The sequence below is a fragment of the Oncorhynchus clarkii genome, chromosome 32 (genome assembly GCF_045791955.1).
Source record: "Oncorhynchus clarkii lewisi isolate Uvic-CL-2024 chromosome 32, UVic_Ocla_1.0, whole genome shotgun sequence".
Taxonomy (NCBI): Eukaryota; Metazoa; Chordata; class Actinopteri; order Salmoniformes; family Salmonidae; genus Oncorhynchus; species Oncorhynchus clarkii.
In genome coordinates this window covers 23,831,382-23,859,330 of record NC_092178.1, presented here as the reverse complement: position 1 = coordinate 23,859,330, position 27,949 = coordinate 23,831,382, and the positions used below count along the sequence as shown (strand labels likewise).

Here is a 27,949-nt window from a genome sequence, read left to right as displayed (position 1 = left end):
TATAAACCAACATCCAAATGACTGTGTGTGTGTGTGTGTGTGTGTGTGTGTGTGTGTGTGTGTGTGTGTGTGTGTGTGTGTGTGTGTGTGTGTGTGTGTGTGTGTGTGTGCGTGTGTTAGCCTGTGTGTGTGAGTATATGTGCGAGTGTGTGTGTGTTTCAGTGTGTCTGAATGTGTTTGTGTGGGTTATTCATTAAATCAGTGTTTCTCTTTTTGACAAAGCACACTCTGATTTTGTATTCTGTGTGGAACCTCAGGAAGCAGTTGCTGGTGGATGTGAAACAGAGGTGGACATCACATTTCCGGCACTTGGCTTTTGGTGTACCTGCGCACCCTGGTACCTTGCATCTCCCCTTCTTTTCAGCCATAATCATCCAACGGGTCCTCTTCTCCTCTTCTCCTCATACTCACCAGCAATTGTGGAACTTGGACGACCTTTCCTGCGCTCCAGACTGTTTCCACTTTTCAAATCAGATTTTATTGGTTACATACACGTGGTTAGCAGATGTTAATGCGAGTGTAGTGAAATACTTGCATAGGCCTTCAGCGATGTTTGACTTGAAGGTATACAGCTTCATTTGTTCCTTCTTTCTCATGCCAGTGCCTTCACAATCTCTTCAGTAGAGCAGCCAGGTGGTCACGATGATCATATCCAGGAAGTGGAACACCAGCCAGTGGAACCACTTCTTTGATCTGATTTTGTTCCGGTACAGTGCAATCAGTGAGTCAAGCAGATCCACGCCACCCATATTCTTGTTGTATTCTTTCACCACAGCAGGGCAGGGGACTTTGGTGATCATCTGTCGCTTGCGATCCCACATGTCAAACTCGGTGACTGGGTGGGCTCCAGTGTAATCACTCAGAAGGGTTACTGAACGGTTATCGTACCACTTCACGACGTGCAAGGTGGTTTCTCCAACCACGGCCATCTTCTGTTCAAAAGATCCACGTCCTGCTCTCTTCAGCTCATCGTCACACATCAAGTTGACGCCTGGTATTCTGATGCCACTAACGGTACCAGTGCAGTGAATTCCCTGCTGAGCCAGCGTGAGCACAAGAGGGACACTCGTAAACCAGTTTCTACATCTTCATCCTCAGACCCAGTCTCATTGTCAACAGACAGGCATTCTCCTTTAAGAAAGAAAGCAGGAAGCACAAATTTGAATGTGTCATATACCCTTCTTCATTCACTGACACTCATACAAACAAACACACACACACATTACTTTTCTGACTGACCCCTGACCTCCTAACTGTCTCTCAAACCTGATTCAGGGATCCACTCTCCTGACTCTCTTCAAGCTCATTGTCCTCATTGTCACTCTCCTCAAGCTCACTGTCCTCATTGTCACTCTCCTCAAGCTCACTGTCACTCTCCTCAAGCTCACTGTCCTCACTGTCACAGGGAATGACCCTAACTGCTCGATCATGTTCCTTCCACCCATAAAATGTTCTTGTGTCCATTTCCTGTAAGTATCAGTAGATAGTAAAGTAAAAACATTGACTATGGTCATAATTATGCATCCGAGCACATCTCCACACACAAAAGTGGTCTAACTGAGGCAACAAACCAAAAAACACAGTTTTAGTATTTAAATACAAATAAAATAAGTCTTTAAACAATCAAACATACTCATGCACATATTTTTTATATAAAATTATTTCAATTTAAACATGTTAAAAAGTGATTTTATCTTACCAATTGGTGGCACTGTGCTTCCTGAAAGGACTGCTCCACCCCCAGACTCCACCCCCAGACAAAAGGCCACACCCATTTCAGCCCCTCATTTCATTGGACACAGACAGTCATATATATATATATATGAGGTCCAAAAAGGTAGTTTGTTGCCTGAGGGCAACACCATGCCATAGAGGGTTGAGTTTAAAATTGTTGACATAGTGTTGTAGCTGGTCCCATCAGATAATCTGGCACACGTTAGCCCTATGCTAACCTCACCAGGTGGCTGTGATTATTTCCCATCACAAATTCTTCATCAGATTATCAAAGATCGTGAACTCTTTCTCCACAAACCACTGGCAGTTAGGTCAAGTCGGCCACCAGATGTAAACCTTGAAGTTGGACATTTACATGTATCCCTCTGGTGGCCGAAATTACATTTTCTAATGTAAGTAAGCAAGTATGGCCCCATACAATTTACAATACATACAAGATACAATTTAAAACATATGCACTCTGCCTCTGATATTTACACTGATATTCTCATCATAGCCGTCATTAAAAAAAGATTGTCAATAAGTAAATAAATAAATAATACAAATTCAAGTAAAAACAGAAAACATTATAGAAATGATAGACATTACACAATAAAATAGGACTTTTTTGGATCTAAGAATGTATTAGCTTTTTAGAGTATTTGTACAGAGTAACATTTAACAACGAGGTTGGTTGGCAGTCTATATCTGTTATGATGAGTCATGACATTAGTTATTCCTATCCCTGTACTCTGAAATAGACAGGTTAAGCAGCTCTCCGTGATGAGCCACCTGGCAGGCCAGGCACAGTCATCAAGTTCAGTTAGCAGATCTCTAGATTGGAGCGTATATATAGACACATTTTTTGAGCAATCAGAAGTAGTGCTAGTTAGTTCATTTGTAAAACATTTTTTGCTGCTATTGGAGTGGTAGTGAATGTCCTCTCAATTAAATAGGAAAACTTTAATATTAGGCTACATTAATATACTTTTCTCTCACTCTGGAAGAGGGAACATCCTCTATAAAAGTTATTCTGGGGATCTCAACTAAGCAGAATAGTACTTACAGTCTGTTGCCATGCCGACAGTGATGCACTTCTTGAAGCGACACTCCTGGCACTGGTTCCTGGTCACCTTATCGATGATGCACTTTGCCTCGTACTTACACGCGTACGTTGGGTTCAGGTTCTTCTGGATCGTCCGCCGGAAGAAACCCTTTGTAAAAAAGATCAAAGGAATGTTTGAAACACAATGATCTGCAACATTCAGTCTATGTTCAGGTTGGTGGCAGTGGTCATGGAATATTTATTTGAATTCAATTATCATCTCTTTCCATCAACTTCATTTTTCCTTTTTAATTGATACTATGTCAGAGAGTGTTGGTATTATTACATATGTTACTAATACATATGTCCACTGTTGGTATTACCTTGCATCCTTCACAGGTGATACAGCGATAGTGATATCCTGTAGCTTTGTCCCCACATACCACGCATAACTCGTCCTTGTCCAGGTAACTAGGGATGTACCCTAACAGAAGATAAATATATCAAATGTAAACACACCATATAGGCCTGTGATGATTCGTTAACAGCGACACAATTTCCTGGATACAAACAGCATTAAGAAACAACAAATGATGTATGCCAGGAATGCCTCTATTGCTGGCAGAAAAATGTCCCTATGAGATAATAAAGTATTAATTTACTACTGTCTGACCACAAGCAGACCACTGAACATGATATTTTTTAGACAAAGCAACTTAGAAACAAAGAGGTGAATTCCAACAGATGTATTTAAGATTGGCATCATTCATTCCAACACAAAGTTCTCCAAAAAGGTCTAAAGCGTGTAGCATTAACAAGTTAAGAAGCCGAGTTAACAAGGTAGGATCAGTGAGGGAGGTGATCCAGCCCGGACACACGAGCAGGGTGAATGCAGGTGGGGGGTAGGAAGGGAAGGGAAGGGTGAGGGCAGAGGTCAATAAATGATCAATACTAGTCGAGGGAAGTCCGGGCCAATCCATCAACCGGCACGCTCCAGCCTTCTGTTACCCTTTCTGTAGGCCTCCCTGCACCAGCAATCAATACACACACACACACACACACACACACACTCACACTCACACTCACACTCACACTCACACTCACACTCACACACAAAGCACAAAGCACAAAATGCAACAGGTCCTCTGGTGCCGGGTCAGTTCTGGCACGGTATGACACCTTAGGTCGACTTGGATTTACTGCAATTAGTCCAAACTAAAAGGAGCTCAGGTCGTCAAGACAATTAATATCCACCTGTAGCAAATCATTATGACAGACGCTAAGAACAGGACAATCAAACGCAGAGACAGTCAACAGTCAATGCAGTCAACAAGTTTTTCAAAGTCCATGGACTCGTAATATGTTGGTGGCCTGAATTTGCCTTTAAACTTCAAGAGTTTGAAAGTGAATATATAGTTCAACGTACATAACTACAAACTGTCCATAATGGTTCTACTTACCAACTGATAAACTCACAGACTTCAGTGTTTCGGTGGTAATAATCATATAGTATCAGAATCACTACGATTATAGTGTATCAAGAGTCATTACTATATTATATATACACATACGAGCAAGGTTCAACACCGCAACGGTTTGAAATGAGATAAAGCACTGTTCAAGCCAAACTAGACTAGTATACATCAAATACTGTTACACACTACATACAATACAACAATATCAGGTCAGATGTAGTCAATCAAAAGGAGATATTTGTGCACCTGTCACACGTCTCTACAACTGCACTCCAACACAAGTTGTCAGGCCGTCACCCCATCACACCACCGGGTTAGTCCCTACCTTTCAGCTTGTCATGCCATCACACTATCCCTAGTTCCTTCCAGCTTGTATTACCATAAGCGCTAGTCCCAATTCCCTACCTTTCTTGTTAACCTCTTGCATCCACTGCATGTGGGAGAAATCAGACTTCCCCTCAGAATAGTAGTCGGGCTGGTGGTTGTAGTGGCTGAGAGGCACTTCCATGGTGCAGTATTCACTTTTGAACACGGGGTTGGGTCCTGGGTAGGAGCAGGCGTAGGGCTGGCTGGGGGGCCAAGCCTGCTCCATGCAGGGAGGGTGAATCTGGTGCATGGGCTGGGGCTCACAGTGCCCGTACCCCCCGGGACCATCACCTCCATACATGCAGTACTCCCCACCGCCCTGCATCGGGTAGCCACCGCCCACGCCATGAGGCATCTCATACATGTCAGGCATGCAGTAGTTCATGATGGCCAGCGACTGCACCGAAGGCAGGTAGGCACATACAAAAGGCTGACGAAGGCAACAAAAAAAGAAGAAAAAAAGCAGACTGGAGACAATGTTACGTATCAATTCAGCGCTAAGCGTGATTAATTCAGCGTTAAGTTCAAGTAGGGTAAATTAATAATTTAATGATTGATATGGATATGGATATGATAAGAAAGATGTGTACGGAGCAAGTAGGGGCTATGTTGGTAGAACGTGTCTTATATACTGAGTCCTTGGCCCACCCCTACAGTACAACATCTAGCACCTGCCCCGCCCGTCCTCGCCCGGCCCCACCCCAAAACACAGTGCCCTCTCAGCCGAATGGGGCAGGAGCTTTATGACGACATCTAATCTGACTCTGTCAATCCTAGAAGTGGAACAGACAGACAGCAACAAGATGGTGATGTTCTCGCAGATTAAAGCCTTGCACTCAAGGCTGTGATGTGTCTCACCAACCACCACCACCTAGTCATACACATATGGTGGTGCCGTGCCGCTGGCGGAAGTTAACAACAAACTAAGACAGAACAAAATAACAAAAGAAAAGTAATCTGAAATACTTTTCTGTATGAATAAGTAGTAGCTGACAGTCTCGGTAGAAGTTTGGTTTGTTCGTCAACACCTGATGAGTCAATTCAATTTGACAATTAGATCCGGATGATCAACAATATCATTCACATTACAGTTCAAATCTTGGAATAATCAATCGGGTTTAGCCTTCTTAGGCCTATTTAAAGTCAAAATTAGACTTCACTTCAGACTAGAATAGAATAGTTCATTCAAAAGGGTTAATTTATGCCAGAATTTTCCTTTGATTTCCTTTGATGGCCACTGGCAAGCTGGAAGAGTGTGCTCTTCACGGATTAATCCCAGTTTAAACTGATGGCAGAGTGTGTATGGCGTTGTGTGGGCGAGCAGTTTGCTGATGTCAACGTTGTGAACAGAGTGCCCCATGGTGGTGGTAGGGTTATGGTATTGGCAGGCATAAGCTACGGACAACGAACACAATTGCATTTTATTGATGGCAATTTTAATGCATAGAGATACTGTGACGAGATCCTGAGGCCCATTGCCATTCATCCACCGCCATCAACTCATGTTTCAGAGTGAAAATGCATGGCCCCTTGTCGCAAGGATCTGTACACAATTCCTGGAAGCTGAAAATGTCCCAGTTCTTCCATAGAATGCATACTCACCAGACATGTCAGCCATTGATCATGTTTGGCATGCTCTGGACCGACATGTATGACAGCATGTTCCAGTTCCCACCAATATCCAGCAATTTCGCACAGTCATTGAAGAGGAGTGGGACAACATTCCACAGGCCACAATCAAGAGCCTGATCAACTCTATGCGAAGGAGATGTGTAGCGCTGCATGAAGCAAATGGTCACACCAGATACTGACTGGTTTTTTGATCCACGCCCCTACCTTTTTTTTAATGTATCTGTGACCAACAGATGCATATCTTTATTCCCAGTAATGTGAATTCCATAGAATAGGGACTAATGAGTTTATTTCAATTGACTGATTTTCTTTAAATGAACTGTAACAGTAAAATCTGTGAAATTGTTGCACGTTGCGTTTATATTTTTGTTCAGTGTACTTATTAAGATTTAATAAATGATTATTGACATATTTTCATAAAAACTTTATTTTGATTAATTTATTCATACTATTTCATCCTTCCACAAGATATAGATCCAACACAAATCTAAGGTTGCTACCTAAGCCGGCTAGTTGTTCGTTCTATCAGTTCGGTTGCCAGACTGTCATTAAATATTTTTGTTCTGTATCTATGGACGCGACCCAGTGGTTCGTTCTAAATGTTCCATTGCCATACTGCCCTGGCAACGTTCTTATCTCTTGCTTGATAGCCAACTACGGCTAACTTACAGTCACATCAAACAGTGTAGTCAGAATAACAGCAAAGTAGCTGTATTTGCATTTGTTTAAGATGTTTTCTAGTGACATTTATTTGGATACTTCCATAACAATGAGCTAATGAGGCGCGATTTCACCTGGCATAGAAAATGTGCTCTCTCTTCAGATCACTGTTGTTCAGAGTAACTAGCCAACAACACAGTTAACACAATCACTTCAAACTGAAGCTGCAAGACTGCAAACTAGCAGCATTTCGTTTAGTTTTACCTGTTTTCTATTGACATTTCTTTATATATATCCATACAAATTATGCCAGCTGATTCATGAGTTCGACTGGCTGAGAAAAGCTGTCTGCCTGTCTCTCTCGTCCCAACCTGTTCATTACTTTGGGACAGCTGGAGATCGAATTTCAATATTGAAAGACAGACAGCAAGTTATATACAAATCTCCACTGTTGAAAACCAAATGCTAGTCTAAAAGAAATCGCTTGGCTGGGCTGATGAGACAGTGGATTGCACAGTGAGATGGAACAGAGTAAATAGGCGTTTCAACGTCATAGATTTAGCCGGTGGTAACTTATGGAATAGACACAGCCCAGCCAAGAATGCGGTTTTAACTAATCAGCATCCAAGATTAGATCCACCCGTTGCATAATTCTCTATAACACACAGTATATTTGCACGGTAGAATTTAATGGCTATAGTTCATTCATACATGTTCTGTTTGAGCTGCTTTTGAAAGCAGAAGTCGAATTGAAATATTATTGTAATTGTTGATTTTCATAATAGCAAGCTAGGACTGATGGTTTGGTTAGCCAGGCAACTATTGTACCTATCTAGTAACCTTGCTAGCTACTTCAGTGGATGTTGAACACATTTCTACCGTTTCTAAATTTCTAAATGTGTTAAATTATAGACATTGTATAAAAGGGATAATCAACTCGGGGCTCTATGCGTTCTTTGGAAAATAATGCAACTCTGTGGAGGCTAAGTTCCACTCTGCTAGCGGGTCATGGAACACATCTTCCACATTGTTCACAATTTTCCAGAGAACGCATAGCCCCTGGTTGATTATCCCTTGTGTTGAACCTTAAATACGTTTAGATTAATTATTACATAAATGCACACATATTTACAAACAAAATAACAATTTGTTTATTTTCATTACTAGACTAATGAATCAAAAGATAAAAGCGCATATAAGGTGATTCTGAACAATCAAATAATGAATCAAAGAAGATGCTGAACAGACGTGTGTTTGCGAGACAAAGACAGAGGCGCATTATAGTCACTTAACCTTAGTGGAGGTGTCCCAAATGGCACCCTATTCCCTTTTTAGTGCACTACATTTGACCAGAGACATTAGGGGAATAGGGTGCCATTTCCGATGCAGCCAATGGATCCATAAAAATACCCTTCTAAAAAGATGTATCCACGTGACCAGCCATCCTATCGTAACCAGTGACACAACACCGGAGTGGGCTCAGACGATTGTGGCTAAGACTGCAACACAATCAACACATAACAGCTGCTAAAAGTAAGGCGCTTTGAGGCAAATCTGCTCCTAAAGTGGCCCTTGATACCAGTTTAACTTTTTCATGAGGTGAAGTCCTCCGTGGCCCTTAATCTCATTCGTGTTTCTCAGACGCTTGACAGTTTCTGTCCCGAGTCCTCTATCAGACAATATAACTCCAGTCAATACTCTGCAATCTGTTCTAGATAAGGGTATTATTCTCAGTTTGGGGTGTTGTTGCCCATCTGTCTTTTTTGTTCATGTTATTTGTATCTAGTGTAACTATTTCTTCATCTGAGGAATCGATCGCTTTAGAGCTAGAACTTGTTTTTAAGCTGACGTTTGAGGGCGTTACACAACCCTACTATTATCAGAATCACCTTTATTCACCTTTATAAGTACATTTACACATAACCATCATTTATGTTACTTGGTAATATGGTGCTGCTAGCAGTAGACAACATATAGAGACAGAAACAGAAAGAGGAATTTAGACACAGTTTAAATACATTATACACAAAAAAGATAAGTGACCATAAAACATACAGTGAATTCGAGTTTTACACTGAATTGAAACAGACCATAAACACACTTCACATTGATCAACTTCCCTTTGGGATTGCACACTTTCTGGGCTAATATTGCCAAGTATACAACATAATCATTAATTATATAGCTCTTACAGAAACACAAAAGATGTCTGATCTATATTCTGTTTTGTTTGCCTGAGTTGCCATCAAACATGAATTCAATCAAAACCTTGAAACCCTATTATTGAATTGTGGTTGAAATCTGGGTTGAAATTAGACCAAAGCTGTGTACATGAATTACTTTTACAAATTCAACCAACTAACAACGTTAATGCAACGTTATTACGTTGATAAAGAACGCTTAAAAAAAATTGCTCCGCTATGTTGACTCAATGAATTTGTTCAACACAATGTTTCAATAGTGATGAATTCAAACAGATCCTTCAGGATTAAATTACTTGATTGACTGATCAAATAATAGGTTAATGAATTTGTTCATTTGGTCTACTGGGTTGCACCACAATGAAATGAACATCTCCATGGTACTAAGTAACTGTTACTGAGTAGTAAACGTTTCAGAGAGCAGAGTTTTTTACATCCACTCTTCTGACGAGCTGCTTACCACTAAAACCCCAAACACCAAGACAGCAACAGTCATTCAACAATCAAATATAGTTTTGCAAAGGCATCATTTCAATCTTAGATGCCATGCACACACCGTAGATATACTATTTGTTCATAAACAGCATACATTTTTTTTAGAAAAAATAATATCTCCCTCTAAACATAAACACTAATATCTACTCAAAACTCACCCAAAGATTAGGATCTTTTTTGGAGCAAGTGTGATTGTTCCTCCAGACCCAGGCATTGCCAGTGATAATGCTAGGGTTGAACCGTTAACTGATCCACAGAGGTGAGGTGACCGTTGTTCCCATGCGTTAATACATTCAAGGATAAACATGAATTATGCCATTTCTGTTGTATTTCTGAGGTCTCACAGAAAGGTCAGCGGATCTATGGATATGGGTATAACAGTACCCGGGAGAGCCGTTCCTCAGCACCTGTCGATACTGGATAGCGAAGCAGGCTTTTCGCTAATATATTCCCTCCCTGATCGATCACTTGAGGTCTCAGAGGGTTCAAAGCTGGTCAACAACAATTTTCAGATGGCAGGCTTCAGTCTTGCAAGGATAGGGCCTGGTGTGACGTGTTATCCTGAGCCAGATGTCCCCGTCCAACACCGTGTTACCTGAGGAGGACACTAGGCTAACACCAGGCCCCGGGCAACCTTCCCCTCACAAGGCCGGGGTGAGCCGAGGCAAACCGTTGGGAGAGCCTCAATGATTCTCAATGAACACTCCAATGTTCACCCCAAAGTGAGTGTGACTAAAGTCTATTAGGTTTATCACTATATTAGCTCACAAGGTGTCAAGTACGTTAACAATAACAAGAAAATAGTATTTTCCTGGGGCTTTCTGCTAATGACACCTATATTTTCTGGTACTAAATTAAACATATATTCTTTACACTTCCGTTAATATTGGTAGCTAGTGTGATAATTAGAAGTTCCATAGTTGGTAATCCATAAAGTAATTTGTGCCACAACAGTGCACAGTGCTGCCGGATCATGTTCAGAGTTATACCTACTACTAGATACCTTTTCAGTGGGAAATGTCTACACATTATTGACCTGCTCACAGGGGAAGCCTACTCAGAAAAGGAATTATGGTGTTTGGTGAATCTCAGGCAATGGTGTCATAGTTAATGACAAGCAGATGCTAGTAGTCAATACTGCTATTCAGGTCCAAATCACCTAACATGTCGGAAACTGATTGCGTAGCTCAATAATGTCACTAAGAAATGTAAAATATGCTATTATCTGGTACATTGTCTTGAACAGATATTTGGACAAAAGCGCTAAGGTTAGCATTTGGTGACAGTGGCCAGGTAACCAAAACCAAACCATGAAATGATGTCTTTTCTCATCCATAGATAAGGGGTAAGGAAACAAATATGTTATTTTCTAATTTGGGTGAACTGTCCCTTAGGCTCTGTTAATTTGTGTTAGTATGTGCTAATGCTAATCTGACATCTGTACACCAAATGGACAACAAAACAACAGCAGAATGAGTCATGATGACCAGAAACACTTTAATTTTGGGGATAAATAAATGTGAATCCAGTCTCTTCATCACCCTCCATTCCCCTTCTCTTGTTCTTACCTATCAAGACGTACTGTATGACGCAATGACTCAATGATGCAGTGACGTGCCCCTAATGACACCCAATGCATTAGTTTTGACCAGATCTCCATTGGGCTCTGGTCCTTCAATGCCATTTGAGATACAGTAACTAACTGATGCCTTGACAGAATTATCTGCCATGTAAGACAAAGCTATTAGGAAAAAAGTCCAAATGACAAGCCCTTGAACAACCTCGAAGGGTTGATACTGCAATATAATATAACTATACAACCGGCCAAAAGTTTTAGAACACCTACTTATTCAATTCTCTCTCTCTCTCTCTCTCTCTCTCTCTCTCTCTCAGTGAGAGAACGAGCGAAACAGAGGGGGAGAGAAAGAGAGATGGACAGACATTGAAAAGGTTTCAGTGAGAGCTACAGGACAGACGGACAGACAGACAGACAGCATGTTGTGTCCCGCATCCATCTGGATGAGAGACAGAGAACTGAATTATTCAAAACGGAACCTAAAAATGGAGCACTAAAAGAGGGGAGTGTGTGTGTGAGTGTGTGGAGGGGGGCGGGGTTGGGTTGAATGGGTTCATGAAATAGAATGAATGGGCTCATCAAATAGCACACTATCAGCCTTAGGGTCAAATTATTTTTGTAGAAGAGAAAACCGCACAATTATACTACTTTACCCGGCAACAATACAGAAGCAGCCCTCTATGTTACCCTTGGCAAAAGGAGTGACACATGAATGCCTTTGACCTCAGCACTGCACACGGATCCTCTGCCAGGTAACAGTAACAAACATCTAACATTCATGGCTCTGCCTACGGCTGTGAGGCTGAAACGTTGGCACAGAAAATATATATTTGACACTTTGCAAGCGCAGTGTGCAGAAGAGCTTCTCCTTTTTAAACAGTGACAGAGAGGACCCAACCAAACCCTGTCCGTTTCCATATTCAGCCTGGACATTTCCACATGAATAAAACACAGACACAGAGAGTACCCAGCTGGCATGACGCTATCTCTCTCCCACGCAGACATTACAATTTAGTTCAGATCTCTGTCAGTAAGGCCAGCGGACACACACATATACACACACACACACACACAGCTTTCCGAGAATGAAAGGGAAGATCAAGGTGCATCTGAAATGGGGAAATGATTTAATGATTGGATCTCTAATTCATATGTGAGCTGCTATACAGTGGTTTAGAATGTCACTGACTGTTCTGACTGTTCCTTCTACCTCAACCGTATGACATACACATATATTAGATCAAATCGAGTTCAATAGGGTCAGATACCTTTCAATAGTACATGTCATTCTCCTAATGACAAAATATATTCTGAGAGCACCCTTTAGTGCAGTGTTTCTTCACTGTTGTTCAACTACCCCCAATGTAGGACTTTACTATAACCCCACAAGACTACTTTACTATAACCCCACAACCCAGACAGACAGTATAGAATAGAGAAGTATGAGGATGAGGAACAGAACTATGTAGAGAGATAGAATGACAGGGAGGACTGTAACTGTACTATGTAGATCACAGGAGGTTGGTGGCACCTTAATTGGGGAGGATAGGCTTGTGGTAATGGCTGGAGCAGAAGGAGTGGAATGGTATCAAACACATGTGTTTGATGCCATTCCCTTGATCCATTCCAGCTATTACCACAAGCCTGTCCTCCCCTCAGCAGCCAACACTGATGTAGATACATAGACAGCTAGAATAGTTGAGAGGGAGGTGTAGAACCGTACCATTTTGCATGGCCTCATGTTTCCAGCGGGGGGTGGTGCATTTGTCTCCTTGCTCTAGAAACGAGAAGCAGAAAGCATTTAGAAACAGAAACAGTCTCTTTTTGTGAGCGTCACAGCACAGCACAGCACAAGACAGCACAGCATGCCACACTCGCCTGGGTCAAAAGCCCTGATGATGAGGACATTATATTCAATTTAATGCAGTAAACAACCCCCCCACAGATTTTGACCCAGACCAGTGAGGCATTCTGTGCTGTGACATGTGCCCCCCCCAAAGAGACTGTTCCTACAGAGTAGATGGATACTTCAATGTATTTTAAAAGTGTTACCTGACATGCTGCTGGGCTTCAGGGCATAGACACCATTCTCATACCCTCCCCTGCCTTCTGATACTGGCCTGGGCTGGAGGGGATAGAGCTGGAGATTACATGGACAACTCACAGAAAACATAGCACTTAAACGTAACTCTCTAGCTCTCTGTATTCCCAGTCAGTTTCTAGGAGATCAGTATGACATTGTTAACTATACAGAAGGTACCCAGAGCCGTGTATAGATGAGTGTCTCTGATGGCACTTATTCTCACCTGTGTGCGGACTGTCAGAATCCCCCACGGTGATGCGTCGGCTTACACCATTGGAGCCTGAAAGACATACGAAGGGTTTTGTTCGATTTGCTTAAGAAGGCTTCATTTGTGTGTACCGTATATAGGCTATGAATGATGATCCCAACATCTCAACCAATACTGAAGTGATGCAAAGCAAACTGTCTGCTGACAAAAACAATTGCGGAGGGAAAGTCTGTTTGCTCAGTTGCTCTTTCAAACAGAGAGAACTTTGCAGTAGAGTTTGTTAGTAGAATGCCTTTCAGGTCAGATTCAGCTCTGTTGTTGTTATAGGTCACAGTCTTGGCCCCCCGAGGAACAGGTCTCATATGCCAAGTGTGCCCTAGACATGCTTCCCACAGCGACACAGAGTGGACATAGATGGAACTTCAACCACACACACAAGCACAGCTCTAAAGCCTTAACAGGGCGAACAACACACAACAGAGAAAGAGAGACTGTGATGCCTCATGGGTGTCCCGGTCGCGGCCAGGTGTGACACAGCCTGGGATCGAACCCGGATCTGTAGTGACGCCTCTAGCACTCTAATGCAGTGCCTTAGACCGCTGCTCCACTCGGGAGATATCAAGGTATCTTAAAGGGGACCAACTCTGTCAAAAAAAATATCCATATCTACTCTCATACCTTTTGTTGATCACACATTCTCTACCGAAGTTCACATATGGGCAGTAATACAAGACAGCGCAGAGAAGCAGGGGAAATGTTATAAGGGTATTTTACAGGGGCGCAACTTTGGTTTTAGAGGTGGGGGACATAATTATTATTTTTCATTTTTATCCGGTCGGAAAAACACTCCAAACAGCCTACCCGACCACTCGGAGGCGTCCACATGGTCCTAAAGCACACCGTTGCCTCGTTTTGTATCATAAAACTGGGGAGGACAAAAATGCAATTTCAGAATGTCCCCCCATCCCCAGTGAAAGTTGTGCCCCTGGTATTTTTACATGAATAGGCGAGACGTGCTTTGATAATGCAACCTATGGATTACAGAATTAAGTTATACATTTTCATGTGAGACAGGAGTCAGGGATTGGGGTTTCAGTGGAATTGGGATGATAGGAAAATAGCCTAGGCACTATATAAGGCTACTCCTACGTGAGTCAATAGATAGATAATACACTTGATTTAGGCTACATTATTGCATGCTAAATGTTTCTGATTAGTGATAGATGAGCAAACAAATAAATGAGCTTCCAATTCCACCAATTTAGTATAAGCAAGAATTTGAAACATGCCTTCAATTACAATATTACAATATTTTCATCATTCAGTTGATCATTCAGTTCAGTTGATCATTCAGTTCAGTTGATCATTCAGTTCAGTTGATCATTCAGTTCAGTTGATCATAGCGAAGGTGAATTTTCCTTTCTCTGCGCTTCTTCTAAGCCCAATAGCTGTTTCCTCGTCTCCTCAGTCCGCTGCCACCCAACTCCACCGCTCTGTTCTCAACACCAGTTTAAATCAATATAGCCTGCTGTTTTCTAGAAATCAGTTTTATTTCAGGTTCGGCCTCATTTCATTTCTGTGATGTCGGGCCAGGCCTGGGCTCGGGCTTCAGCTCATCGGGCTTGCATCGGACAGGGATCTAATTTTCAGTTCTGATGACAACTCTAAACTGCAGTCGGGTCTCGTGTGCAGTCCGGCAGTGTCAATTACAGTATGTGTATGCTATGAATCTAGGCTAAAGGCTTCCATGAGACAACCTGTTTGTATAATGTGCAATTAGATTTTTGCCAATCTGCTGCTGCACATGTTGTGTATTTTGTGGAATTGCATTAGTGCTACATTGGAGGAAAATTTGGTAATTGAAGAGTGTGAAGAGAAAATTGTAGAGGTGCCATCTTAGTGTGCACGTTTGCTGTACACAACTCAAACCCTCCTCCCATAGCCCCCTCCTTTGATGAACAGCTGGCTGGAGATGAAGTGCATAATGGGTACAGGGCATGGGGTGTGCATACATCCACTTATACTTAGTTATTTACATCATTTTAAGGATAAAATGATAATCTATCTACATGCAACTTGGCATCAGGACAATAATTGTAGACTTATCAAAGGTAGCTGGGGAGTGCCTGTTGGCTGTAGTGGGGTTCACGGAAAGTTGTCTGTTGTGATGTGTGTTTGTGTGTGTGTGAGTGAGTGAGTGAGTGAGTGAGTGAGTGAGTGAGTGAGTGAGTGAGTGAGTGAGTGAGTGAGTGAGTGAGAGTGGCTGACACAGCAGTGATAAATGAAAGATCAGTCTGGGTTAGATAGATATAGGGAGCAGTGGGTGGACTATGTGTGTGTGTGCCTTTATTATAGTTCCGCCATGATGATGATGATGATGGGGGCCATTTTCAATTACATTCCTCGATTCAAGCTTGGTAAATGAACAATCAGAACAACAAGACTTACTCTCCTTGTGTAATGTTTTGTGTGATAAAGCTCAAAGTGTGTGTGTGTGTGTGTGTGTGTGAGAGAGACAGAGTGTTGTCTGAATACACCAACACCCACTTGGTCCACAGATGGCCTTTTTTTAAGGAAATCACTTGGTTGAGCGCTTTGGCGAATGTCTAATTATAATTTGGGCACATAGAGTCCTGAATTACCACAGTGATACTAATGGCTCTGAACACACACACACACACACACACACACACACACACACACATACACACACACACACACACACCCCACAGGCCTGAGTCAGCTGGAGAGAGCGATAGAGCGAGAGAGAAAGAGAGCATGGTCTCTCCCCCCATTCCCCCACTGTCCTCCTCCCCTTTCACCTATCTGTCAAAGCCATGTGGTTGTGTACCTCTCTTGCTCACTCTATTTCAATGTCTCTCAAATGAACTGCCTACTTGTTAGGTTTGAAAGAAGCTGATTGTTAAAACAATGGAGTCAAGTACTTTAATCATCTGTGATGTGATGGTTAAAAGACTAGATAAGTGCCTTTCATGTATCAGTCAATTCATGCTTTCATACAGGTACAAGAGAACACATCATGGTGATATCTATTTAGGAATAGACCTTTTCAATGGGCCTTTCCTTCAAAGACAAAAGGTTCCTCTGATTGAGACAACTGACGCAGCTCATGCTCTAGCTCCAAGATAAACCAGCAATATTACATTTTCAGTTTCTGTGTCCCAAACCACACACAATTTATTTTATTTTGGGCGTGTATATAGTAAACTCAGCAAAAAAAGGAATGTCTTCTCACTGTCAACTGCGTTTATTTTCAGCAAACTTAACGTGTAAATATTTGTATGAACATAAGATTCAACAACTGAGACTAACTGAACAAGTTCCACAGACATGTGACTAACATAAATGGAATAATGTGTCCCTGAACAAAGGGGGGTCAAAATCAAAAGTAACACTCAGTATCTGGTGTGGCCACCAGCTGCATTAAGTACTGCAGTGCATCTCCTCCTCATGGACTGCACCAGATTTGCCAGTTCTTGCTGTGAGATGTTAACCCACTCTTCCACCAAATTCCCGGACATTTCTGGGGGGGGGTGGCCCTAGCTCTCACCCTCCGATTCAACAGGTCCCAGACGTGCTCATTGGGATTGAGATCCGGGCTCTTCGCTGGGCATGGCAGAACACTGACATCGGCCATACTGCTCGTTCTGTGCGCGGTGGCATTGTCATGCTGGAGGATCATGTCAGGATGAGCCTGCAGGAAGGTACAACATGAGGGAAGAGGATGTCTTACTCAACACACAGCGTTGAGATTGCCTGCAATGATAACAAGCTCAGTCCGATGATGCTGTGACGCACCCCCCCAGACCATGACGGACCCTCCACCTCTAAATCGATCCCACTCCAGAGTACAGGCCTCTGTGTAACGCTCATTCCTTCGACAAATAAACGTGAATCTGACCATCACCCCTTGTGAGACAAAACTCGTCAGTGAAGAACACTTTTTGCCAGTCCTGTCTGGTCCAGCGACAGTGGGTTTGTGCCCATAGGCGACGCTGTTGCCGGTTATGTCTGGTGAGGACCTGCCTTACAACAGGCCTACAACCCCTCAGTCCAGCCTCTCTCAGCCTATTGCGGACAGTCTGAGCACTGATGGAGGGATTGTGCGTTCCTGGTGTAACTCGGGCAGTTGCTGTTGCCATCCTGTACCTGTCCCGCAGCTGTGATGTTCGGATGTACCCATCCTGTGCAGGTGTTGTTACACGTGGTCTGCCAATGTGAGGATGATAAGCTGTCCGTCCTGTCTCCTTGTAGCGCTGTCTTAGGCGTCTCACAGTACGGACATTGCAATTGATTGCCCTGGCCACATCTTCATGCCTCCGTGCAGCACCTTCACGCAGATGAGCAGGGACCATGGGCATCTTTCTTTTGGTGTTTTTCAGAGTTAGTAGAAAGGCCTCTTTTGTGTCCTAAGTTTTCATAACTGTGACCTTAATTGCCTACTGTCTGTAAGCTGTTAGTGTCTTAATGACCGTTCCACAGGTGCATGTTCATTCATGTTTTATGGTTCATTGAACAAGCATGGGAAACAGTGTTTAAACTCTTTACAATGAAGATCTGTGAAGTTACGAATTATCTTTAAAAGACTTGGCCTTGAAAAAGGGAAGGTTTTTTATTTTGCTGAGTTTATATTGGGTATATGGTGCCATTTGTGACACACCCGGTGGCTGGGATGAGTGGGCCACCTAACGTGGTGGAATACAAAATACAGTTTAGCAATAGTCACTGCATACATAACACAGTATCCACCTAAAGTTGTGCTATAGTATGTTCATGCAGTTATCAAAACTAACATATTCTCATCACATTAGTCTGGGAAGGATATAAGCAAAGTAGAAGTATCAATGAAAAGTACAGTACCATCTAACCAGCTACAAGGTTTTCCATGAGCAAGAATGACACCATTTATAATGTCAAGAAGAGTTAACCCTAAGATCTGGTGTGTGCTCATAAAGACAGCAGATGTTAGGAAAGAGCTGCAAAACCTGGACCCGTACAAATCAGCTGGGCTAGACAATCTGGACCCTCTCTTTCTAAAACTATCCGCCGCCATTGTTGCAACCCCTATTACCAGCCTGTTCAAACTCTCTTTCGTATCATCCGAGATCCCTAAAGATTGGAAAGCTGCCGCGGTCATCCCCCTCTTCAAAGGGGGTGACACCCTAGACCCAAACTGTTACAGACCTATATCCATCCTGCCCTGCCTATCTAAAGTCTTCGAAAGCCAAGTTAATATACAGATCACTGACCATTTAGAATCCCACAGTAACTTCTCCGGTTTCCGAGCCGGTCACGGGTGCACCTCAGCCACGCTCAAGGTACTAAACGATATCAGAAGCGCCATTGATAAAAGACATTACTGTGCAGCCGTCTTCATCGACCTGGCCAAGGCTTTCGACTCTGTCAATCACCGTATTCTTATTGGCAGACTCAATAGCCTTGGTTTTTCTAATGACTGCCTCGCCTGGTTCACCAACTACTTTGCAGACAGAGTTCAGTTTGTCATATCGGAGGGCCTGTTGTCCGGACCTTTGGCAGTCTCTATGGGGGTACCACAGGGTTCAATTCTCGGGCCGACTCTTTTCTCTGTATATATCAATGATGTCGCTCTTGCTCGGGCGATTCCCTGATCCACCTCTACGCAGATGACACCATTCTGTCTACTTCTGGCCCTTCCTTGGACACTGTGCTAGCTAACCTCCAAACTAACTTCAATGCCATACAACACTCCTTCCGTGGCCTCCAACTGCTCTTAAACGCTAGTAAAATTAAATGCATGCTTTTCAACCGTTCGCTGCCTGCACCCGGCCGCCCGACTGGCATCACCACCCTGGACTAAAGGTCGACCGAATAATGGCCGATTAATTAGGGGCGATTTCAAGTTTTCATAACAATCGGAAATCGGAAAGTATTTTTGGGCGCCGATTTGCCGTTTTTTTTTATATACATCTTTATTGAACTAGGCAAGTCCGTTAAGAACACATTCTTATTTTCAATGATGGCCTAGGAACGGTGGGTTATCTGCCTTGTTCAGGGGCAGAATGACAGATTTTCACCTTGTCAGCTCGGGGGATCCAATCTTGCAACCTTACAGTTAACTAGTCCAACGCAATAACGACCTGCCTCTCTCTCGTTGCACTCCACAAGGAGACTGCCTGTTACGCGGATGCACAAAGCCAAGCAAAGTTGCTAACTAGCATTAAACTTATCTTATAAAAAACAATCAATCATAATCACTAGTTAACTACACATGGTTGATGATATTACTAGATATTATCTAGCGTGTCCTGCGTTGCATATAATCTGACTGAGCATACAAGCATACAAGTATCTAAGTATCTAAGTATCTGACTGAGCGGTGGTAGGCAGAAGCAGGCACGTAAACATTCATTCAAACAGCACTTTCGTGCGTTTTTACAACCTAAAACTTCTTACCTGGGAATATTGAAGACTCATGTTAAAAGGAACCATCAGTTTTCATATGTTCTCATGTTCTGAGCAAGGAACTCAAACGTTAGCTTTCTTACATAGCACATATTGCACTTTTACTTTCTTCTCCAACACTTTGTTTTTGCATTATTTAAACCAAATTGAACATGTTTCATTATTTACTTGAGGCTAAATTGATTTTATTGATGTATTATATTAAGTTAAAATAAGTGTTCAGTCAGTATTGTTGTAATTGTCATTATTCCAAAGAAAATAAAATACATTTAAAATCGGCCAATTAATCGTTATCGGCTTTTTTGGCCCTCCAATAATAGGTATCGGCGTTGAAAAATCATAATCGGTCGACCTCTACCCTGGACGTTCCGACCTAGAATATGTGGACAACTATAAATACCTAGGTGTCTGGCTAGACTGTAAACTCTCTTTCCAGACTCATTAAACATCTCCAATCCAAAATCAAATCTAGAATCGGCTTTCTATTTCACAACAAAGCCTCCACTTCACTTCACTTACCCTAGTAAAACTGACTATCCTACCGATCCTCGACTTCGGCGATGTCGTCTACAAAATAGCTTCCAATACTCTACTCAGCAAACTGGATGCAGTCTATCACAGTGCCATCCGTTTTGTTACTAAATCACCTTATACCACCCACCACTGCGACCTGTATGCTCTAGTCGGCTGGCCCTCGCTACATATTCGTCGCCAGACCCACTGGCTCCAGGTCATCTATAAGTCTATGCTAGGTAAAGCTCCGCCTTATCTCAGTTCACTGGTCACGATAACAACACCCACCCGTAGCACACGTTCCAGCGGGTATATCTCACTGATCATCCCCAAAGCCAACACCTCATTTGGCCGCCTTTCCTTCCAGTTCTCTGCTACCAGTGACTGGAACAAATTGCAAAAATCGCAGAAGTTGGAGACTTTTATCTCCCTCACCAACTTTAAACATCAACTATCTGAGCAGCAAACCGATTGCTGCAGCTGTACATAATCCATCTGTAAATAGCCCACCCAATCTACCTAACTCATCCCCATACTGTTTTTATTTTATTTACTTTTCTGCTCTTTTGCACACCAGTATCTCTACTTGCACATCATCATCGGCTCATTTATCACTCCAGTGTTAATTTGCTAAATTGTAATTATTCGCTCCTATGGCCTATTTATTGCCTACCTCCTCATGCCTTTTGCACACACTGTATATAGACTTTCTTTTTTATACTGTGTCATTGACTTGTTAATTGTGTTATTGGCTTGTTTATTGTTTACTCCATGTGTAACTCTGTGTTGTTGTCTATGTCACACTGCTCTGCTTTATCTTGGCCAGGTCACAGTTGCAAATGAGAACTTGTTCTCAACTAGGCTACCTGGTTAAATAAAGGTGAAATAAATAAATAAAAAGAGACATTTGGTGGCATGTTTTGTAGGGTATGCATGGGTGACTGAGCTGTGTGCTAGTAGTTTAAACAGACAGCTCGGTGCATTCAGCATGTCAACACTTCTTACAAAAACAAGTAGTGATGAAGTCATTCTCTCCTCCACTTTGAGCCATGAGAGATTGACATGCATATCATTAATGTTAGCGCCCTGTGTACATTTAAGGGCCAGCCGTGCTGCCCTGTTCTGAGCCAATTGTAATTTTCCTAAGTCCCTCTTTGTGGCACCTGACCAAACGACTGAACAGTAGTCCAGGTGCAACAAAACTAGGTGCCTTTAGGACCTGTCTTGTTAATAGTGGTTAAAAAGGTAGCGCATCACTTTATTATAGACAGACTTCTCCCCATCTTAGCCACTACTGTATCAATATGTTTTGACCATGACAGTTTACAATCCAGGGTTAAGTCAAGCAGTTTAGTCAGTGTTCACATGCCCGAACACCTTGAATGCAAAAGAACACGATCCTCCCAGCCACTGACAGGGAAGGAGTCTGCAGCTTACGAATACAAATCAAATCAAATTGTATTTGTCACATGCACCGAATACCATAGGTGTAGTAGACCTTACAGTGAAATGCTTACTTACAAGCCCTTAACCAACAATGCTTAACAATCATTATGGTCTTGTCTACCCAGTATTTTCTGTCATTATTCCAGCTCTTTCATATCAGTGCAGCTGAAGGAAAGGAGATGATGTGACTAGGAGAGGATGTTACATTAGTCTATTAAGACACAACCACAGTTATTTTCCTCCAGGGCCAACTTCCTGCTCGGCTGGCTGGATCACATGCCACTCACTTACATCATCAAAAAAGCACATCTTTGGATACCCTTCAAACACCTATATTGGCAACATGAGAGAAGTACCATTGCAAGCATGAACGCACACATTACACACACACACACACACACACACACACACAACACTGTAGTTGACCCATGCATTTATGGGAAGTGAACCTAGCTACTTCTATCTTGGGTGAACTCTTGCCCAATACAGAAATACAGTAGCACTAGAATAGATGTTGAGATAGAGAGCAAGGTGTAAAGGATGGATGTTGAGATAGAGAGCTAGGTGTAAAGGATGGATGTTGAGATAGAGAGCTAGGTGTAAAGGATGGATGATGAGATAGAGAGCTAGGTGAAAAGGATGGATGATGAGATAGAGAGCTAGGTGTAAAGGATGGATGTTGAGATAGAGAGCTAGGTGTAAAGGATGGATGATGAGATAGAGAGCTAGGTGTAAAGGATGGATGTTGAGATAGAGAGCTAGGTGTAAAGGATGGATGATGAGATAGAGAGCTAGGTGTAAAGGATGGATGTTGAGATAGAGAGCTAGGTGTAAAGGATGGATGTTGAGATAGAGAGCTAGGTGTAAAGGATGGATGATGAGATAGAGAGCTAGGTGTAAAGGATGGATGTTGAGATAGAGAGCTAGGTGTAAAGGATGGATGATGAAATAGAGAGCTAGGTGTAAAGGATGGATGTTGAGATAGAGAGCTAGGTGTAAAGGATGGATGTTGAGATAGAGAGCTAGGTGTAAAGGATGGATGTTGAGATAGAGAGCTAGGTGTAAAGGATGGATGTTGAGATAGAGAACTAGGTGTAAAGGATGGATGTTGAGATAGAGAGCTAGGTGTAAAGGATGGATGTTGAGATAGAGAGATAGGTGTAAAGGATGGATGTTGAGATAGAGAGCTAGGTGTAAAGGATGGATGTTGAGATAGAGAGCTAGGTGTAAAGGATGGATGTTGAGATAGAGAGCTAGGTGTAACGGATGGATGTTGAGATAGAGAGCTAGGTGTAAAGGATGGATGTTGAGATAGAGAGCTAGGTGTAAAGGATGGATGTTAAGATAGAGAGCTAGGTGTAAAGGATGGATGTTAAGATAGAGAGCTAGGTGTAAAGGATGGATGTTGAGATAGAGAGCTAGGTGTAAAGGATGGATGTTGAGATAGAGAGCTAGGTGTAAAGGATGGATGTTGAGATAGAGAGCTAGGTGTAAAGGATGGATGTTGAGATAGAGAGCTAGGTGTAAAGGATGGATGTTGAGATAGAGAGCTAGGTGTAAAGGATGGATGTTGAGATAGAGAGCTAGGTGTAAAGGATGGATGTTGAGATAGAGAGCTAGGTGTAAAGGATGGATGTTGAGATAGAGAGCTAGGTGTCAGAAATCACAAGCAAGTGAGTTTCAGGCTTAAAAGTGTTATGGTGTAACTGAAATGTTAAACAGTGCAGATCAAAAAGTCATAATATTACATTTATTGTATTTATTTATTTATTAATTTAGAAATGTGTGCAGAAGGATAAAATACCTTTGAGATTGACTGAAGGTTTTGAAATGTTCTGGGTAGGTTACCAATATATCCATCTAAAAATAAACATTGCCCGTATCTCAGCAACCAAAGCACAGTGGCGAGAGAGAAAGAGAAGCTCGGCCAACAGACCATGTCCATTTACAATGCAGTACATTTTAGTCATTTCACCGGATACTATTAGCCAGAACAATATGAAATAAGTGCTGAATAACTGCCCACAAATGGTAATCTTGGGAAAACAAAGAAATCTGTACAACTGAATACTTTGTACATTTTGATGTACTACCCAAGACTCCTACCCATCCCTTTACCCATGCAGTAAAAGCTTTAGCCAATATGAAATGGGTTTGGGACTGAGGTGGAAACAAGCTGAATCAGATTAAATGGTGCACTAGGTGGATGCTAGCTGCAGTAAATCCACATATGTAGTGAGTCAAGACTTATTTGAGTTCTAAGCACCAGAGAAAATAAATGACACGCACGTAGCTAAGCCTCCAGTTGTATAAATTGTGTGGTATCTGCCTTCGGGGTAATTATTTAGTTATTAGTGCAAAATGTCATCACGCATCATGACATTAAATGAATGTAATTAATTAAATACATGGCTGTATTCTCAGAGCCTTCATAACCGTCTCTTGTGCCCCTTATCTAACATGGCCCTTTAATAACATACTTCAAGCTTTATCACACAAAACATTACACAAGGAGAAGAATATGGCCCTGATCATCATCATCATCATCCAACTGCGGAGGAACCATAATAAAGGCACACACACAATAAAGGCCACCAGATGGTGTTTTCAATAAAAAAAACTATTTGGCTGATAAAATAATCCTCTGGACTGCACTTTACATTACATTAAGATGGAGCTGAACCACTAGGGGAAAAACACACCGTCTATATATATGTGTGTGTGTGTGTGTGTGTGTGTGTGTGTGTGTGTTGGACCAAAGCACCACAATCGCCTCATGCAGTATACAGAGACAAACCCTGCTGTGTGTTCTGAAAGAGTACAACTTGAATGTTCCAGTTGTGGTTAACAGATTTCCACCAGACTGTCGATCACAGCCACACATTTCCCTAAAGATGGATACTAAGTTAATTCAACTGTAATAAAGTTGTCATTCTTGAGCTCATTCATGTTTAATAATTTGACTAAATCCTCCACATCCGACCTAAATAATGCTGAAAATAAACTAGGCCTGCATCCGTATTGACCCTAAACTAGGCCTGCATCCGTATTGACCATAAACTAGGCCTGTATCCGTATTGACCCTAAACTAGGCCTGCATCCGTATTGACCCTAAACTAGGCCTGCATCCGTATTGACCATAAACTAGGCCTGCATCCGTATTGGCCCTAAACTAGGCCTGCATCCGTATTGACCATAAACTAGGCCTGCATCCGTATTGGCCCTAAACTAGGCCTGCATCCGTATTGACCATAAACTAGGCCTGCATCCGTATTGACCCTAAACTAGGCCTGCATCAGTATTGACCATAAACTAGGCCTGCATCCGTATTGACCATAAACTAGGCCTGCATCCGTATTGGCCCTAAACTAGGCCTGCATCCGTATTGACCATAAACTAGGCCTGCATCCGTATTGACCATAAACTAGGCCTGCATCCGTATTGGCCCTAAACTAGGCCTGCATCCATAGTGGCCCTAAACTAGGCCTGCATCCGCATTGGCCCTAAACTAGGCCTGCATCCGTATTGGCCCTAAACTAGGCCTGCATCCGTATTGACCATAAACTAGGCCTGCATCCGTATTGGCCCTAAACTAGGCCTGCATCCGTATTGGCCCTAAACTAGGCCTGCATCCGTATTGACCATAAACTAGGCCTGCATCCGTATTGGCCCTAAACTAGGCCTGCATCCGTATTGGCCCTAAACTAGGCCTGCATCCGTATTGACCCTAAACTAGGCCTGCATCCGTATTGACCATAAACTAGGCCTGCATCCGTATTGACCATAAACTAGGCCTGCATCCGTATTGGCCCTAAACTAGGCCTGCATCCGTATTGACCCTAAACTAGGCCTGCATCCGTATTGACCATAAACTAGGCCTGCATCCGTATTGACCATAAACTAGGCCTGCATCCGTATTGGCCCTAAACTAGGCCTGCATCCGTATTGACCATAAACTAGGCCTGCATCCGTATTGACCATAAACTAGGCCTGCATCCGTATTGGCCCTAAACTAGGCCTGCATCCATAGTGGCCCTAAACTAGGCCTGCATCCGTATTGGCCCTAAACTAGGCCTGCATCCGTATTGGTCCTAAACTAGGCCTGCATCCGTATTGACCATAAACTAGGCCTGCATCCGTATTGGCCCTAAACTAGGCCTGCATCCGTATTGGCCCTAAACTAGGCCTGCATCCGTATTGACCATAAACTAGGCCTGCATCCGTATTGGCCCTAAACTAGGCCTGCATCCGTATTGGCTCTAAACTAGGCCTGCATCCGTATTGACCATAAACTAGGCCTGCATCCGTATTGGCCCTAAACTAGGCCTGCATCCGTATTGGCCCTAAACTAGGCCCGCATCCATAGTGGCCCTAAACTAGGCCTGCATCCGTATTGGCCCTAAACTAGGCCTGCATCCGTATTGGCCCTAAACTAGGCCCGCATCCATAGTGGCCCTAAACTAGGCCTGCATCCGTATTGGCCCTAAACTAGGCCTGCATCCGTATTGACCATAAACTAGGCCCGCATCCATAGTGGCCCTAAACTAGGCCTGCATCCGCATTGGCCCTAAACTAGGCCCGCATCCATAGTGGCCCTAAACTAGGCCTGCATCCGCATTGGCCCTAAACTAGGCCTGCATCCGTATTGGCCCTAAACCTAGGCCTGCATCCGTATTGGCCCTAAACTAGGCCTGCATCCGCATTGGCCCTAAACTAGGCCTGCATCCATATTGGCCCTAAACTAGGCATGCGTCCATAATAGTCCTAAGGGCCCTAGTCAGAAGTTGTTCACTACAGGTAATAGGGTGCCATTAGGAGAGCAGCCCAGGTCGGAATAAGGAAGTTGATTGGGAAGGCCTCATCTTTCAGAGACTGAGGAGAACTGCCTGACCCCACCACCCAGCCAGTGTGTGTGTGTGTTAACCAAACACACCAGGGGGTGAATTCTACTCAGTGAGATTAATCGTTCAAACTTTAGAACATACGTTGCAGATAGAAATATATGTAGAAATGTAATGACTAGAGCTGGCACAGTACCAAATCCCTATTCTACATGATAGATTATCATGTCTGTTGAAGAACTTTCTATCTAAGCGTTCTGTAATGTTCCCCCCCCCGAAGAGGCCCCATATGGTTCCTCCTTCCTAGAAAGCATAAACCAAATACTGATTTAAACACATGCACACAGACACGCACACACACAGAGGCTGGTAGGAGGAGCTATAGGAGGCCGGCTCATTGTAATGGCTGGAATGGAATTAATGGAACAGTATGAAACACATCAAACATATGGAAACCACGTTTGACTCGGTTCCACTTATTCTGATATAGTGATATTGGGGAGATCGATTGGTTTATTACTCGATTGGCTTATTACTCTCTCGTCTTATGGTCTTAAATCAGCATTTATTGATCTGAACTTAGTTCAACTGATTGCTGACCCCACTCGTTTGAATATAAAGAATCCTGATAAATCAACTCTGATCTCATACTTCAAAAAATAACCCTCAAATACAGAACTAGTGGTGTCTTTGAAACGGACCTCAGTGATCACTGTCCCATAGTCTGTGTCAGGAACACAAAGTTGCCTAAAACGAAACCACGCCTTATCACTTAGGGAAACTTTAAACCCTTCCATGAGCAACGATCCTTAATGACCATTGCCATTCCAATTTGCCCTTGAACCATTCGCTAGTATGTTTATCTATGTATCTGATAAACATGCTCCAATGAAGAGATTAAGAATTAAAGATAGAGTCAACCCATGGTTCATGCCAGATCTTGCTGAGTTAAATCAGCTAAGGAACAAAGCTTGGTCTGAAGCAAGACAGACACATTGGTAGCACTGCTGACTGGCTGACCTTCAGACAACTTAGAAACAAATGTACTGCTTCTATAAAAAGGGCTAAGTCAATCTATTTCATTAATTCCCTTTCTGGCCTTCGTGATGATCCAGCTATGCGTTGGAAGGCTATTAAATTGCTAAAAAGAAGCAGCAACACAGACAAAAGCGAAATAAAGGACACCTTTAAACAATATTGTATTGCATCAGACCATTCATTTGAAAGGGG

The 27,949-nt window shown here is 42.7% G+C and overlaps 1 protein-coding gene across 20 annotated transcripts in view; it reads right to left on the bottom strand.

Annotated features, from left to right (window-relative positions):
* Nucleotides 1-27,949, bottom strand: part of LOC139392081 (thyroid hormone receptor beta-like) — a 118,388-nt gene that overhangs the window by 14,155 nt on the left and 76,284 nt on the right. For 12 of the 20 annotated variants that reach the window (XM_071139788.1, XM_071139787.1, XM_071139783.1 and 9 more), the window contains 5 exons: nucleotides 13,470-13,526; nucleotides 13,216-13,288; nucleotides 12,887-12,940; nucleotides 3,142-3,242; nucleotides 2,780-2,927 (listed from right to left, as the gene is read on the bottom strand). In XM_071139788.1, coding sequence (XP_070995889.1) covers nucleotides 2,780-2,927; nucleotides 3,142-3,242; nucleotides 12,887-12,940; nucleotides 13,216-13,222 — 310 coding nt within the window. In that variant the 5' untranslated portion in view covers nucleotides 13,223-13,288; nucleotides 13,470-13,526. Of the gene's footprint in view, nucleotides 1-2,779; nucleotides 2,928-3,141; nucleotides 3,243-4,638; nucleotides 5,185-12,886; nucleotides 12,941-13,215; nucleotides 13,289-13,469; nucleotides 13,527-27,949 lie in introns of those variants that run through there. The other 8 variants (XM_071139790.1, XM_071139792.1, XM_071139791.1 and 5 more) reach the window with 3 other exon arrangements.